General features: G+C 50.6%; 1 protein-coding gene across 2 annotated transcripts; it reads right to left on the bottom strand.

Annotated features, from left to right (window-relative positions):
- Window positions 1-746: 746 nt before the first annotated feature.
- LOC113407145 (ras-related protein Rab-7b-like) lies at window positions 747-12,778 on the bottom strand. 2 transcript variants are annotated; one of them, XM_026655238.1, is made up of 7 exons: window positions 12,736-12,776; window positions 8,943-9,053; window positions 6,422-6,483; window positions 5,690-5,816; window positions 4,533-4,748; window positions 3,317-3,442; window positions 747-1,478 (listed from the first exon to the last, which is right to left on the bottom strand). In XM_026655238.1, the coding sequence occupies exons 3-7, from the start codon at window positions 6,472-6,474 to the stop codon at window positions 1,398-1,400; spliced, it is 603 nt and encodes a 200-aa protein (XP_026511023.1). In that variant the 5' UTR covers window positions 6,475-6,483; window positions 8,943-9,053; window positions 12,736-12,776; the 3' UTR covers window positions 747-1,397. The 2 variants fall into 2 exon arrangements, with proteins under 2 accessions (XP_026511023.1, XP_026511022.1); XM_026655237.1 differs by lacking the exon at window positions 8,943-9,053 and having other exon boundaries at window positions 12,736-12,778.
- Window positions 12,779-15,066: the final 2,288 nt, after the last annotated feature.

Raw genomic sequence — 15,066 nt, 5'->3', positions numbered from 1 at the left:
GGGCACAGCTTAGTCCAGCCCTTGTGTCTTTAACACCCAAAGATGAATCCGAACCCCACAGGGCAATAAAAGCAGGAAATTGGGCATCATTCCCAGGTGGAGATAGAAATCCAGGCACTTGAGCAGGGAGACCCTTCAGGACAGTCACAGATCTGCACAGATCCCAAAATTTCGCTTTTCCTTCACTTTCCCTTTTCGAGTTCTGCTCAATCCCCTTGCTTGTGTCAAAATCTGATCCATGCCTCCCTTTGTTCAGTGATTAATAAAATAGTAATCATGCCTAGCTCTTACCTAGCACGTTTCATCATTATCCCCATTTTACAGATGGGGCTACTGCGGCACGGGGAGGTGAAGTGACTTACCAAAGGTCACCCAGCAGACTAGCAGATGAGCTGGAAATAGGACCCAGGTCTCCTGTGACCCAGTCTAGCGCTCTAGCCAGTAGGCCCCACTGCCTCCCTTTAAAAGTATTCCTTTAAAAAACACCCTGCCAATAAAACAACACAGCCCAGCTCATTGTCAAAGTGCTTTACAAACAACCTCATCTCTGGGTGAGAGAGAGTTATCACGCCCCCCTACCATTTTACAGGTGGGGAGAAACTAAGGCACAGAAAGGTTATGCCTAGGGCAATGTGTGTCAGTGCTGGGATTAGAATGTAGAAGCTCCGGGCTCTCAGGCCTGTGCTTTGACCACTAGACCATCCACCCTTCCCTCCCTTGGGGATAAGTAGCTTACGCCTGTTTAATATCAAGTGCAGACTGTGAGGGTGTTAGTTTAAACACTGGGTATCTGGCGAACAAATGTCTCTGTTTTGCGTTCAAACAGCGGGGACTGAGATTACATTCTCTAGGGAGGCCCAGCCTGCAGGGCAGTGACAGCACAGCCCTGCCTTGCCTAGCACTGTCAATTCAGGCGTGTGTTGGGAATGCCTGGTCAAGTGCCAGAGGGTGAGCCACTAATCCACTGTGACCTGCCTGCGTGTCAACAGGTGTAACTAGAGCAGAGAGATAGCAGGTGAGTGAGGTCACTGAGCCAGCCACAGCCCTGGGAAGGTAGCTGGGCCACCTGGACTCAGCACTGACTGCACAGAGCCAGGTTTAGAAGGCTGGTGCAAGGCTTTGAAATGCGTGGTTAGAAGGTTAATGAAGCAACAAGGGTCCCGACCGCACCTGGCTGCGTTAGTCCAATCTAGGCATTTAGAGAAAAGGTCAGTCTCTTCTCTGCACTCGGTAAATGTCACGAGATTTGTCAGCTTGGCTGTGCAATGTGGAACCGGATCACTGTGGTCATCTCCTGTGGCTGAACACAAAACCGGAAGTGAATGGAGTCGGTTCAGCGATTTCGGTGCCGAGCGAGGACTCAGAGACATGATGTCAGGTGTCTCCAAAGGTCTCATTCAGCAGCATTTCTTCTTGGGCTGGTCGTCAGGAGTGAGCTTGATGGAGTCTGTTAAATAGTTCTCGAGCATCTCTTGGTACTGGAAAAAAGACAAGAGGAAATAAAAGTGGCTTGGGTTTGCTTTTAAAAAAGGACTTGCTTTACTACAATCCCTGAATCCTAAACTTCCCCGAGGGAAATCACCCGATTTCAGGTTTCTTACCAACCCGAGTTTCCCTGAGGGTCACAAACTTTTTGAAGAACTGGGGATAAATCTCCAGGAACCTGGGACTGAGTTTTGAGCTGAAATTTGAGTGATCTCAGACTGATTCATGATTTGGGATGAAAATTAGGCAAAAAGAAAGAACCACGCGCAACAGATGCTAGTCAGGCTGCTTAATGCTTTCAGGCACCACAGTGATGGGCAAGGTGTATGACTCTGAACAGAACAGAATTGCAGAAAGCCTGGCAGCTTCATCTGAGATTCAGTCTGAGTTACAATATTGGTTCACTAAGAATATGGGACCAAAATCACAAAAACGTTTGCACGACCCCATGTGGAATGAAAACACTCTCATTTACATCACTCTACTGAACCTTCTGCACAGATGGGACAGTGACCCTTGTGGTTAGAGAGAGTAATATGCTCTACCTATCGTAGTATTGTACATACATCCACAGGCAATAGACACCACACCTTTCCAATGGAGATGACTTAGCAACATTTCACTGCAAATGTTGCAGGTTTAAGTTAACTCCATTTTAAGACTGTAGAGTTTAGTTTGATACCAGTCCTCTCTTCTGAGCAGACCATTTACTTTAATCATGACTCCTCCTCTTATTTAAATACTAATTCCGACCTAGGAAAAGGGCCATATTTTGAAAGGGCCCATCACATTTTTTGCCTGCAGTTTTGTAGATTTAAATAAATTCAGGCACAATGTGTGCCATTTTCATGTCGAGCTGTTTGATTTCTGGGCACCGTCTGGGTACTCTGGTTAAACATGTAACTGACCTCAGGTTGTACCAGCAAATACTTGCAGATGCAAAATTGCTGTCTTAAAATGGAGGACGGCTTCTGAATGACTGGCTTTCAAGCCCGATGCTTTCCCTCCTCTATTGATTTCACTGAGATGACCAGTAGAGGGCACAGTTTACATAGCTATACTGGCTACACTTTCTGGAATCCCTTATGATTGGTCGAAAAATTAAAACAACACTTTGGCAAAGGTTTTTCAAAACCGCAAAATATTTCTTGTTTCATTAGCTTTTAGAATTATTTTTATCAATGTTATTTAGGAAAACATTTATCTCCTTGTTTATTGCCCAATATTTTTTTACATGAGAAATATTCAACACTGAATTTTTTCATCCGAGTGGTTGCAAGATGGATTTTTAAAACATTATTTAAAATTAAAATTAAGTGCTGAAAATAATTAAAATTAAGTCCTGAAAATATTTCAGAAATAAATGATGAATGATAAATTTGCATTTTTGACTAAAATTATTGGAAAAGATAAAAAAAAATCATGAGAACTGGTCAACGTCCAGTCTGAATCCTCACTTAGGTATAAGGTGAAGTTTAGGATTTAAATCCAAGGGCAAATTCAGGCCAGGGTTTGGGTTTTAGCTTAAATGGCACCAGATTCTCACCAGCTGTTTCCATGAGACTTCTGGCCCAAATGATGAAAATAACAATAATCATTCTAGCTCCTAAATGGTACTTTTCATCAGTGAATCTCAAAGCACTTTACAAAGGAAACCAGTATCATTATCTTCATTTTACAGGTGGGGAAACTGAGGCACAGGGCAGGGACATGACTCGCTCAAGGTCACCTGGCAGACTAGCAGCAGAGCCAGGAACAGAACCCAGGTCTCTCAAGTCCCACATCAGGGCTCTAGAGCTCACAAGGGCACATGGCCAGCACCGCTACTCACCCTCGACAGGGCCTGCCTTGCGAGCGTCTCAAAGGCCTGCACTACGTTGATATCGTTCTTGGCACTGACTTCAAAATACGGGATGTCCTTTTCTTTGCACCAGAATGAAGCTGTCTCCTTGGACACCTGGGAGAAGAGAAGGGGATGTGGTCATGTTATTCATTTGCAGCCCTTAAGGAGGTGACCAAGTCCAGTGCGTGGGGTATTCGCCGGTCCTGATGGTAGCCATATGCTCAGAGACCCCTGGGCTTCTCCTTGGGCTTTTCATTCTACAGCCACTGAGAGCAAATGTTGGGATGGTGTGGAGCGCACTCAATGCCCATTGAAGCCAACGGGAGCCTCCAGCGTGGTTTCAGAATGAGGATCTCAGTGCATGCTGGCAACCCAGCGTGGTCTCTTGACTACAGGGCCAAGTGTTGGCAAGTGCGGAGCATTGTACCATCAGGCACACAGTGCTCGGTAGCAGAACATTTGGCTCATTGCTCTTCGAGGACACTGATCTTCTTAAAGAGCCTGGGCTGGAGCATGTCCCTCCTTCAGCAAGGTCACAGGAGGGCTTGGTGGGGCGTTAAGTGAAGGAGATTTCTTTCAGCCTTCTGGGGAGGGAATCTTCTGGAATCTAACTGTTGAGCTACCGCTGAGGGGTTTTATTAATTATTAATAATGATTTCCCTTCCCTCGCTTCCAGACAGGAATTTCTGGTTTGCTGGTGAATTGTAAACTCGGCCTGTGCCAGACTAAATACTCCAGCTATAGTAAGAAAACCCTATAGCTTCTAAAGGGAACCACTTGTTCCAGGTGCCTTAATTTTGGGAAGCCCAACCGGAAACACACAGAAGGGGCCTGATTTTCAGAGGGTGGGAGCTCAGCCCTTTTTGGAGATCAGACTCCTTTAAGGCATCTACAGTTGGGCACCCAACAGCATTAGCCACTTCTGGGAATTTAGGCTTCAAGTGGGGCTTGTGATGGGTTATAAATTTTTAATTGAATTTGCTGCTGGTGAACGGTGTGTGATTGACAGGAGGCTGGAGTCCTGTGTCATTCCCAGAAGCTGGACAGGCAGAAGGAGGGCGAGTTTCCCCAGTGTGCTCCAACCCTGACCCGGAGGCACCACCAGAACGCTATGAAATTTAGTCATAGAAATCTAGCCCTATCCCTCCCACCCTCCATGGCCGATTCTTCTGAGCCCTTAACTGGGACCAAGCTCCCTCCTTACCTGCCGTTCATTTAAGTCGATTTTATTTCCCAGCACCACCATGGGGAAGCCCTGCTCTGTGGGGATTATCTTCTCCAGGAAGTCCTCTCTCCAATCATCCAAGGACTCGAAGGACTCCAGGTCTGTGACGTCGAAGGCCAGCATACAGCCATCCGAGCCCTTATAGAACGTCGACACCATGGATCGGAACCGCTCCTGACCCCCGGTGTCCCAGATCTAATGGGGGAGAAGGGCAGGAACGCACAACATTAATTGACTGTTATGGGGTAACTGGCCCTTTAAAGGGTGATGGGCTTCAGCCCCACCTGTGACACAGCCAACTCTCCTCCCCAGGTGGGGGAAATGAAGCAGGTCATGTGACTCAAACTGGCTTCTACCTTATTTACCTCAGAGGCCTGAGGAGAAAAGGGAAGTGCAGATGGCTGCAGATTGCTGCAAGGAGCTAGAGCATAAGATAGGCAGAGGCCTGGGAAGACTCCAGGCAGGAAGGACTGGGGTGCCTGTCTGGGGAAGAGCAGCGTGGGGATGAGATGGAAAGGAGCCTGGGAAGGGCTGAAAAGGGGTGGGCAGAAGAATGAGAGGGGAGAAGACCAATCACTTGGGAAAGAAAGGCTGGGCCTAGTTTAAGATTAGGGTAAAGATTTTGTGTTCTGTTTGTTTTTAAGTTCTGTTTCCCCAGAAGGGGTGGGCTTTTGTGAAGGGCCGAGGCACTGCAGCGGTCAAACCAGGCTGTGGCGTTTACTGAGGAGTCCTGAGAAGGGGAAACTGAGGCAGGGCTGCTGCAGAGCCCTTCCCCGCATCTCCCCATGCTCTGGAGATGGTGACCTGCTGACTGTGACCTTAGACTATCTGCTGCTCTGTACACCATTTAGCTATCAAGGGCCTGGTTTCCACAGGTGCTGAGCACCTGCAGCTCCTCTTGACTTCAGCAGAATCCACGGGTGCTCAGGACCACTGAACATCAGGCACAAGCCTGCAACAGTTAAAATGTTACCGTTGATTTCAAAGGGAGCAGGAGCAGGTCCTGAATGATCCCTTATTTGTGCACCGACCTCTGTTAAATGGACGTCGCCTGGTGCTGTGCACACACACCAGGTCAAAAGACAGGCTTCTTCTGAGTGGATAGATGCCAGAGACCAAACAGGGAAGTGTCTCACCTGCAGTTTGAGGGGGGTGTTGTCCACCATGATGTGCTTAGATAGGATACTGGCTCCCAGAGTAGTCCGATAATCTTCATGGAATGTCTTGTGCACAAACTGGTGCAGGAGGGAGGTTTTCCCCACCCTGGGACAAAGGAAGAGGCACACAAAGGGACATGCATTAGCCTCAGGACTTCTGAGTTGCACTATAGAATCAGGTGCACAGAATAAGACTGGAGAGTCACAGATTCCCACACCCTGTTATTAATGGGATAATGACTCCATGATGGGAACCAAACTCCAACCACTCAGCCTTGCCATTTTCATCTGCGCTAGTATGCTCTGAAATTAGCCTTGGTCTTGGATGCATCTTAGATGTGTGAAACCTGTATGTAGCCAGGCTTCAAACTGATCTGTGAACTAGTTTGGTTTGTGGGTGGGTGCCATACTGTAAGTACAGGAAGATTGGAGTTTGAACCTCTACATTTAAGGGCTTAATGTTTTAATGGATTATTTTTAATGCTGTTAATTTCCCCTGTGTTCCACAGCAGCTTAGAGATGATTATAAATACATGAAAAGTAAATCGGAGAACCTTAGCCATTGAAGATAAAGTCCCACTTTCTCATTTACATTAAGGCCAACCTACATCATTCTAGCAGTGTAAAGGGGGCTTAGAGTGGGACTCATTTAGCCTTCATGAGAACAAACCCTCAGGACTGTTGGACTCCAGTAGGAAGAAGTCTGCTTACCCCAGTGCTCCTATGATAATTATCTTCAAATCCACGTTCTTGCTGGAATTCATGAAGGGGGCCTAGAGGATGGAACGAGAGACAATGACTAGACTAGACTTCACATCCCAGCTACCACGAGACACATTCAGAGGAGGGAAATTCACCACCAGCCCTCGGCGCCACTTAATCCAAGGCCGTATGGTAACCAGCCCTATTGCTGCGTGTCACTGAGAGTGCTGTGGTTACAGAGCCGCCTCCAGGATGGAAATTTTCAAAAGAGGTCAGCGCCCACAGTGGGGGCCAGAGTTTATCTGTGACTATCTGGCCTTTATTTAGACGCCTGAATGGGAAGTGATGTATTTTTGGAAATCACACCGGGTAGCCTGTTGTGCATACCACGTGCTCAAAGGCAGGCAGAGCAGGTGCTCCAAGTGCTGGGCTGGCCAGGCTCCAGCCCTTGGTGGGGCCCTGTAGCACTCATACACCTTGAATAAGAGCACATTCTTTTTCCAGGGCTGCTTAAAGGTGCAAATACCCGCACCACAATGACTTTAACAATTACAATAAAAGATCAACCCAGCAATTCCTAACTCAACCCCTAGGGGCCAGTTCAGGGCAGGGGCACTGCATCCCATGGGGCTCCTCGTGCCAGGGATACTCCACCCACTCCCTCTCCCAGGGGCCAGGAACCCTATCCTGCAGACTGCCCCCAGCCTGAATCCTTTTGTCTATGATCCCAGTGGGGCATATTTACACTGCCCTCCTGCTGTCACATGTCACTCGCTGTGCTGTATCCGGCTACAGCGGCCACTGGCCAGCATCCAGCAACTAGGCTGGCTCCCCACTGTCCCTTCGCTTACCAGTCCCAGCTCTTAGGCTGCCGGACCTTTCCCTGCAGCCAGGCTCCCTGGTGAGCCAGATCCGCTCAGCCCTCAGCATGTCACTTCATTTTTCTGTGCTCTGGGCACTCTGGCTGGATACTGACCCGGGAATGACAGTGCCCTCCACTGCCTGAATCCTTTTCTGCCAGCACATCCAGGATGGCGAGAAGGTACCTCGTAATGTTGTGCATAGGCGTGATTTTGGGGGGCAGCACTAGTCAGGCCAACAGGGTGTGTGTGTGTGTGGGGGGGGATTCCACGCCTGTCTGTGGTTTGGGGGAAGGGGGCACAACACCCCCCTGTTGCGCCCCCTCCCCCCCTCCCAACTATGCCCATGATGTTGTGGCATGTTTATTACAATTGGTCTCCCGGTGCAACCCTTCGGGAACTCTCCCACCCTTCGGGAACTGCTTCTTGCTCAGATAGCAAGTGAGACTCTCTGTGACAGCTGCTTTGCATAAATGGCAGCTAAGGCCTTGTGCTGGGCCTCCGCACGGAGCTGAATTTTGCCCGTCGGGAAATCTCCCCATTGCTATCCCTACCTGCGCCCGATTCAGCTTCTCCTCAGAGGCTGCCTGGCGTGTCAGGAGAGCTTGGAATGGGGCTTTGCATTTGTTATGGGTGCTCAGGAACCTTAGAGCTTTAACCATCACTGTTTGTAGCTTGGTTAAATGGGCTCCACTTCTAGGCCCCTGAAACGCTGAGCGTCTGCATTTGTCTCTTGTCCCCCTCACTAGCAAACCCCACATTGTGCTGTGCTTTCCACTGCAACAAAAGGAGAAGGGGCTGGAGGCAGGCAGCGCACAAGCCCTCACAGACTGACAGTGCCTGCCACAAGGAGCCTATTGTGAGTGGGACCGGCATCCAACAAACCTGTCAGTGTTTGTGCTGTGTGCAGGAGCCAGCGTTACTCAGCTCGTGTTTCCCTCACTGACTTTATCGCTGCCACTGTCCAAACTGCGCTTCTGTTTCCACATCCCAAATGGGTGTTGCCTGGAGCTCTGGGCGCTATTTTATCCTTATGGCGCTGGTGATGTCAGGCGCAATTTAGACTGATCCTATAAAGAGAGGCCTCTGGGGCCAAGGCTGAGGGACTGTTTTACACCTGATGTCACAGCCTGGAGACTGACACCACTGAGACCACCGCAACTACACCCTATCTTCGCTGCTATCTTGTTACCTCGCCCTCTTCTGACCTCTACCCCTTCTCTCTTGTCTGCTCATTCTTCTGCTGAATATTGTCTAATGCTAGAGCGTGAGCTGTCAAGGGCCGGGACTGTCTTACTGTTTGCTTGTACAGCACCTAGCGCAATGAGGCCCTGCTCCCTGTGTGAGGTCCTTAGGTTCTACTCCAATAGTAGTTTAATAATCATCATAATAAAATGGCTGTAAGAAACTTACACAAAACTTCCCTGGCTGTGGCTTTCATTACCACCCTGAAACCTGGGTCCCTCCCACACAGCTGAGCCAAACATTAGAGGAGGCTGGGCCACAAAGTATTTGTTAAAAGGGCACGTATCACTGCTAGCTAATCTTTCCTGGCTGACTTTCAACTGAGACTGCATGAAGCACTGACTTGGGAGACCAGCCCTAAGTTCCATTTGAGACTCCTGCTATTCCTGAGAGCAAGGCAGCGGTAAAGAACCCAGTCCACAAACCTAACCGTGCGGTGATTCATCATTCTTCCATTCCGGGGTGACTCATTCTATTCTTGGCCAGCAGAAGGATTCACCATTACACAGTGCAGAGAAGGGCATCAGGGAGCAGTACTGAAGCGGAGAAAAACATTGTTTGAGAAACATCTCCGTTCACAGTTCCGTTAGCAGAGCTAGATACCAAAGTATTACTGCCACGCCGACCTGGGCTCTGGTTCAGCTTTCACCTTCTCCAAAGCACAAGAGTTCTCCGACACAGGATTCAGCCTGTTTCGGAGATAGGGGCTATCTGCACATTTTGGATTGGGTTTCAGATTCCAAACCCTCAGAGTTGAAGGGTTCTGATCAGGGCCGGCTCCAGGCACCAGGCACCCAAGCTGGTGCTTGGGGCGGCACCTGGAGGGGGGCGGCGTGGCGCTCCGGCCGCCGGGGAGAGCGGGGCCACAGCCGGGCTCGCCGCCCTCCCCCCGGCGCTCTGGCCGCCCTCCCCCCGGCCGCCAGGGGGAGAGCCGAGCCCCAGCTGGGGCTCGCCGCCCTCTTGCCGCCCTGCCCCCGGCGCTCTGGCCGCCGGGGTGGGGGGGAGAGCCGAGCCCCCGCCGGGGCTCGCCGCCCTGCCCCCGGTGCTCTGGCCGCCGGGGGGAGAGCCGAGCCCCCGCTGGGGCTCGCCGCCCTCCTCCCAGGGCTCCAGCCGCCCTCCCCTCCGGCGCCCTCCCCATGGTTTTACTTGGCTTTGTTGACTGTAAATGCACCCGCTAAACTAACCACTCCCCAAACCTGTTGTGTATTGGATCAACGGGTGGCTAGAGTGGAGCGTGTGTAAAATGAACAGGTAGATCACATCAGGTATCTTCTGGTGGTGGCATGTTTCCAGCTGGCATGTCTACCTGCCATAATGGCACCATCAAAGATTTAGGGCTTCTTGAAAGTTATTTTGGATTTAACTTGGTGTTTTCTGATAAACTGCCTTGCATCCATACACAAGGTTTTTGTTTGTTTTTTTTGACAAATTATCTGGCATCTCATTCTGCATCAACTAATTCGCTTTGGAAGCAGATCAACTCAAAATCAGAATGAGGTATTTTACAATAAGGTAGGTATGGATGCATCCCCAGACTCCCCTCCCCTGCAGCTAAAGGCTGGGCAATCCGCTCTCAGGTTTCAGCTTAGTGTGATGTTGCTGTCCCACTCCAGCCTTCCAAAGAGTCCTCCAGCAAAAAACAGGGACCTGATAGTAACTAATGTCATGAAAATCTAATCAGAAAAAAATAACTCTTTGGAGAAAGTATAAATACACGTGATGTTGGCCTTGTGCATCCCAAAGTAGCAAGAATGAACACTACGCATTTTCCCCTCCTCTCATTAGCAGTTTCCCTTTGGGGTTTAATGTTCAAAGGGGCCTGTACCTTGCCTCCTTTGATCAGATTTTCAAGCGTGCTCAGGACCCGGAAGGGAGCTGCTGGGCGCTAAGCATTTCTGATAATCTAGTGTGTCTGTGGGGAGGAACACATTGGTGCACACTCTTCAGCACTAATCCCCCAATGTTATCACTTCCACATGCAGGTGATAGGGTTTCCTGTTGGGCTGATGGGTGTCTGTGTTTGGGAGCATGCAGAACTGCCTGGGCACAAATCAAGGCCATGCTTTGTAAAGGAGGCTCTTTATGTTTTTCATGGAGAGGCTCAGGCCAGTGGCGCTGGAACAGTTTTTGGAGTGGGGGAGCTGAGCTGCACCCCCCCCCTTTGCCCTGTCCGCACCCCTCACCGCCCCCTAGAGCTGGGGCTGGCAGCCGGGACCCCACATGTGGACCCAGTGGCTGGGACCTGGGCCCGGCAGCTAGCCAGGATCCCGCATGCGGGGGCCAGCAGCCGAGCACCCGGGGCTGGCAGCTGAGCGGGATCCGGGTCCAACAGCAGAGTCCCCAGGCAGCAGCGGGCCTGGCGGCCAGGACCCTGGGCGGCAGGGGCACGGGGCCGGTGTCAGGTACCCTGGGCAGCGGGGGCATGGGGCCAGCGGCCGGGATGCCGGGCACAAAACCTGGGGGTGCTGCAGCACCCCCAGTACCGCTGCTTCCTGCACCTCTGGCTCAGGCTGGCTAGGGGAATGGCTGGGCTCACAAACAGTCACAGAGCTGCACTAGTCTGCATGCGCTAGGTAGCACCACAGATAAGTCTGAGATGAGTAATGTTCAGTCCATGGCCTCTGCATTTACACAAGGGAGCAGCAGGATTCATGCAGCACAGCTGCAATATGAATGAGTCTTTCAGAAATCGAGGTCTCCATTAACCCTTCAGATGGCTACAAGCCCAGACTGCGGAGGTCTCCTCTCTGATCTTGGTTTCACCTCTGTGTAACACCAGTGACCTTACTGGAGCTACTCCTGTTTACACCTGCTGGACTGAGAGCAGAATCAGGTCCCCTGATTTAACTGGGATTAACTAGGATTGCTCTGATCCCGCTCCGGACATGTCATTCCCTCCTCCTGTCTCCAACCCACCCTACCTCTACGCTTGCAAACTGCTGTAGTGCTCTTACTCATGTTGAGCTCAGATCACAGTCCAGGGTGGGGTAAGCTACCGAAGGAGGCTTTCACCCCTCTCTCTAGTCTGAGATAGGGCAAAGATGGAGCTAGCCTTCTACCCCTGTCCCTAAGACCTGTCTCAATGTATTAGCTCAACTGAGTTAGCCTAACAGGCTTGAAGAGATGCAAACCAGCATGTCTGAAAGACTTGTGAGCTGGCCATGCTGTAGCCTACAGGGAAACGAGGCTCCAACATGGCCAACTAATTTGGCTAGGAACATGCTACTCCTTTTTTGCCCATTGAGACAGGGCTCTAGCGAGGGAGCCTCATCCAGGACTGCCTTCCTTAAGCAATGCCTGAGGTAATTAGGAGCATGCCCAGCTTCCATGCTGTGAGGCAGCCACAATCTGTTGCTCCGCACAAGGGTTAGGACACATTGTGAAAGATCCCGCAGCACCAAGCACCTGCCACCAATGAAAGTCTGTCTGAGCTATCCTTTGCCCAGATCACTTCCCATCTCTCTACCCTGCCTCCGCTTGGCTTCCCCTCTATTCTCCTCATTCCTTGCTCGAGTGAGCCTCTTGTCCTCTAGCCAGCTGGCAGTCCACTCTCTGGACTGTGGATTCCTTCTGACTGGCCACCCTCTTCTTGCAGCCACACTCCTCCCACAGTCTGGGTGCTGCCCTGAAAGGCAGTGCCTAATTAGGTAGCCACCTCTGTGTCTGATGCCAAGAATTGCCCCTGGGTCAGCCAAGTCCATTTCTCGATATGGGACAAACTAGTTGCCCGGAGACATTACCATCTGTTTCTCAGGCTGTGCAGTGCTTAAGGTTTAGTGACAGCGTCCAACCCATGCATTCTTTTTCCGTGATGTGTTGTCTAAAGCTGCTCTACTTTACAGACTTCTGAAAAGGGCACAGGTTTGACTCTGCCCAGACCCCTCTATACAGTGTAGCCTGACCTCTATGCAGGGATCTGAGCCTTCTGTCGAGAGAGCCACTATCTCTCTAATCATTCAGGGAGCACCCACCCATCACTGCAGTCTCTTGGTGCTGGCCCGTGTCTAGAAATCCAAAAGTCACCAGTTGTTTTGCCATATCTGGAAACCTTTGTTTGTCTATTAACTCAAAAAGGAGTTTGCAAAACCTGATTTGCCCGTTCAAGAGAGCAGGCTGTTACTTATCAGATACCACCGGCTTTCCTACAAGCTCAATCCAAACCACCACTTGTGGGAATTTCACAACAGCAAACAAAGGGGGCAAACAAAAGACACTTACTGACTGTGGCATTCATCCTGTGATCTCCTCCTCCAGCCTGAAAAGATTCTAGTGGCAACCAGAGGCCATCGGCTCTAGCCCTCGGTGCTTGCAGAAGCTCTTGCTTTCTTCCCTTTACTTGGCTTCCTGAGGAGGAAAGAGTCAAGTGAGAGGAGTCTCCGAGAACTCTCAGATTGTCTGAGCGTATATTTCTCTTTCCCTTTCTCTCCCCTGCTTTTTTGCCAGCAGTCAGAGTCAGGGGGAAGGTTGCTAAAGAGGCAGTCCAGAAATGACATCAGCGAAAAGGGGTTGAGATAATCAGATTTTGTGCCTCTGAAGGAATTTCCTGCACGCAGAGATTTGAACAGGGTACATCTGCGTGAAGGAGGAACTAAAGTTTAAAGTGAATGGCCTGGCCACTGAAAGAGTTAGGAAGCAATTAACTGCCCAGCACTTTACAGCCCTGGATGAATGCCTGCTACCATATCTGCAGACAAACCTCCTATTTTAGCTCCACTTTGATGGGTACTTCATTTTTAAAACCTTGCTGTCTTTGTGGACGCAAACCCTCTCCCCATTGCCTCTGTACTCACAGGGCATGGTGCTCTGAACACTGGGAGTTTGATGGAGGAAATAAGGTTGGACTTTTCCTAATTGTTTTCTAACTCATCCTGCTGCTCAGGGGCACCCAGCGCATCTTCTCTGCTGCCCTTGCCAGGTTTGTTGTGAGATTATTCAGTGCTGAAAACAAAACAAAACATCAGATTACGTTGCCATTGTCACCTGAGTCCTGCAGAGTCAACTCCCTGGCCTGGGCTCCGCCTGTACCGATAAGGCCAAGTGAGCCAGCCCAGGTTGGTAAGAGAGTTGTTACCATCTGATGGCTATCAGGTGAGTCTGAGGCTGTGTCTACATTAGGAACATTTTGCTGGTAGAGCTGTACTGATCTATTACACCAGCAAAGCACTCCTAGTGTTGATGCAGCTCATACCAGCAAAACTGCGCTTTCGCTGGTATAACCCCATCTATAGTAGTGACCCTTGTCGGCACACCTATGTCGGTCAGAGGCAGGGCCAGCGCTTCCACTAGGCGACCCTAGGCGGTCGGCTAGGGCGGCAGGATTTGGGGGGCGGCATTTTGCCGCCCTCGGCAGAAATTCGGCGGGGGGGGGGGTCCTTCCGCTCTGGGTCTTCGGCAGAAATTCGGCAGCGGGGAGGGATAGCTCAGTGGTTTGAGCATTGGCATGCTAAACCCAGGGTTGTGAGTTCAATCCTTGAGGGGGCCACTTAGGGATCTGGGGCAAAATCAGTACTTGGTCCTGCTAGTGAAGGCAGGGGGCTGGACTCGATGACCTTTCAAGGTCCCTTCCAGTTCTAGGAGATGGATATCTCCATTATAAAAGCGGGTCCTTCACTCGCTCCGGGACCTGCCGCTGAAGTACCCCGAAGACGCAGAGCGGAAGGACCCCCACCGCTGAATGCTCGGAGGAGGAGCACTGGTGCCTAAAGCAGCAAAAACCCTGGCGCCGCTCCTGGTCAGAGGTCACACCGTGACGTGACATAGCTATTCTGGCAGAAGTTTGTAGTGTGGACCTGGCCTCAGTCCATTTCCTGGTGCACTGCTGTCTACATCACTCTTTCCACTCTGCTGGCAACCTCAGCAGAGAGGCCAAGGGTTGAACAAGTGCAGAGACTGCACTGCTCTTCAGAGCAGGTTTGAGGCATATTGGTAAGTCAAGGTGTAGGGCTGTCTGTGCTGTGCTGTCCCGGCTCTCTGGATCGCAAAGCACCCTGCATTATCTCCTTTTTGCAGATGGGGAAATTGAGGCACAGAGAAGGGAAGTCACACAGCAGGGATAGAACTCAGCTCTCCGGACTCCACATCCAGTACTCCGTCCACTAGAAATCCTGCCCCCAATAGAGGAGTCAGTCACTAGGGATGTCAGGCTATTTACATTGGCACAACCGGTTAAAAAGGAGAGAATTCAGCCTCCAATTGTGTGATACTCCCAGTAACCTGAACTATAGTCACGTCCAGAGGAAAATATGAGTATCCCATAGGCATGACTTCTGATGTCGGCAAACAGGAGCCGTTATGGTGGAACAGACCAATGATCTATCTAGTTCGGTATCTCCTGGCTAAAGAATGATGCTTCCCAGAGATGCAAGTCCCTTCCCTCTTGGGGCACCTAACTGTATGCCACACTGCTGCATGGGTGGAATCTTTCCCTGAGCCCAGCTACAATCCGAGTGTGCATAAGGACGGACGGTGATTCTGATCTGAACTACAAGTGGCTGCTCCTGGAGAACGCCTTGCTGGGTGAGCTGTACACTAGAGAACTTCTTCAGGGCA

The sequence above is a fragment of the Terrapene carolina genome, unplaced genomic scaffold (assembly GCF_002925995.2).
Source record: "Terrapene carolina triunguis isolate 2854851 unplaced genomic scaffold, T_m_triunguis-2.0 Scaffold199, whole genome shotgun sequence".
Taxonomy (NCBI): Eukaryota; Metazoa; Chordata; order Testudines; family Emydidae; genus Terrapene; species Terrapene triunguis.
The sequence above is the reverse complement of the archived record's forward strand: the minus strand, read 5'-3'. Positions and strand labels throughout refer to the sequence as shown.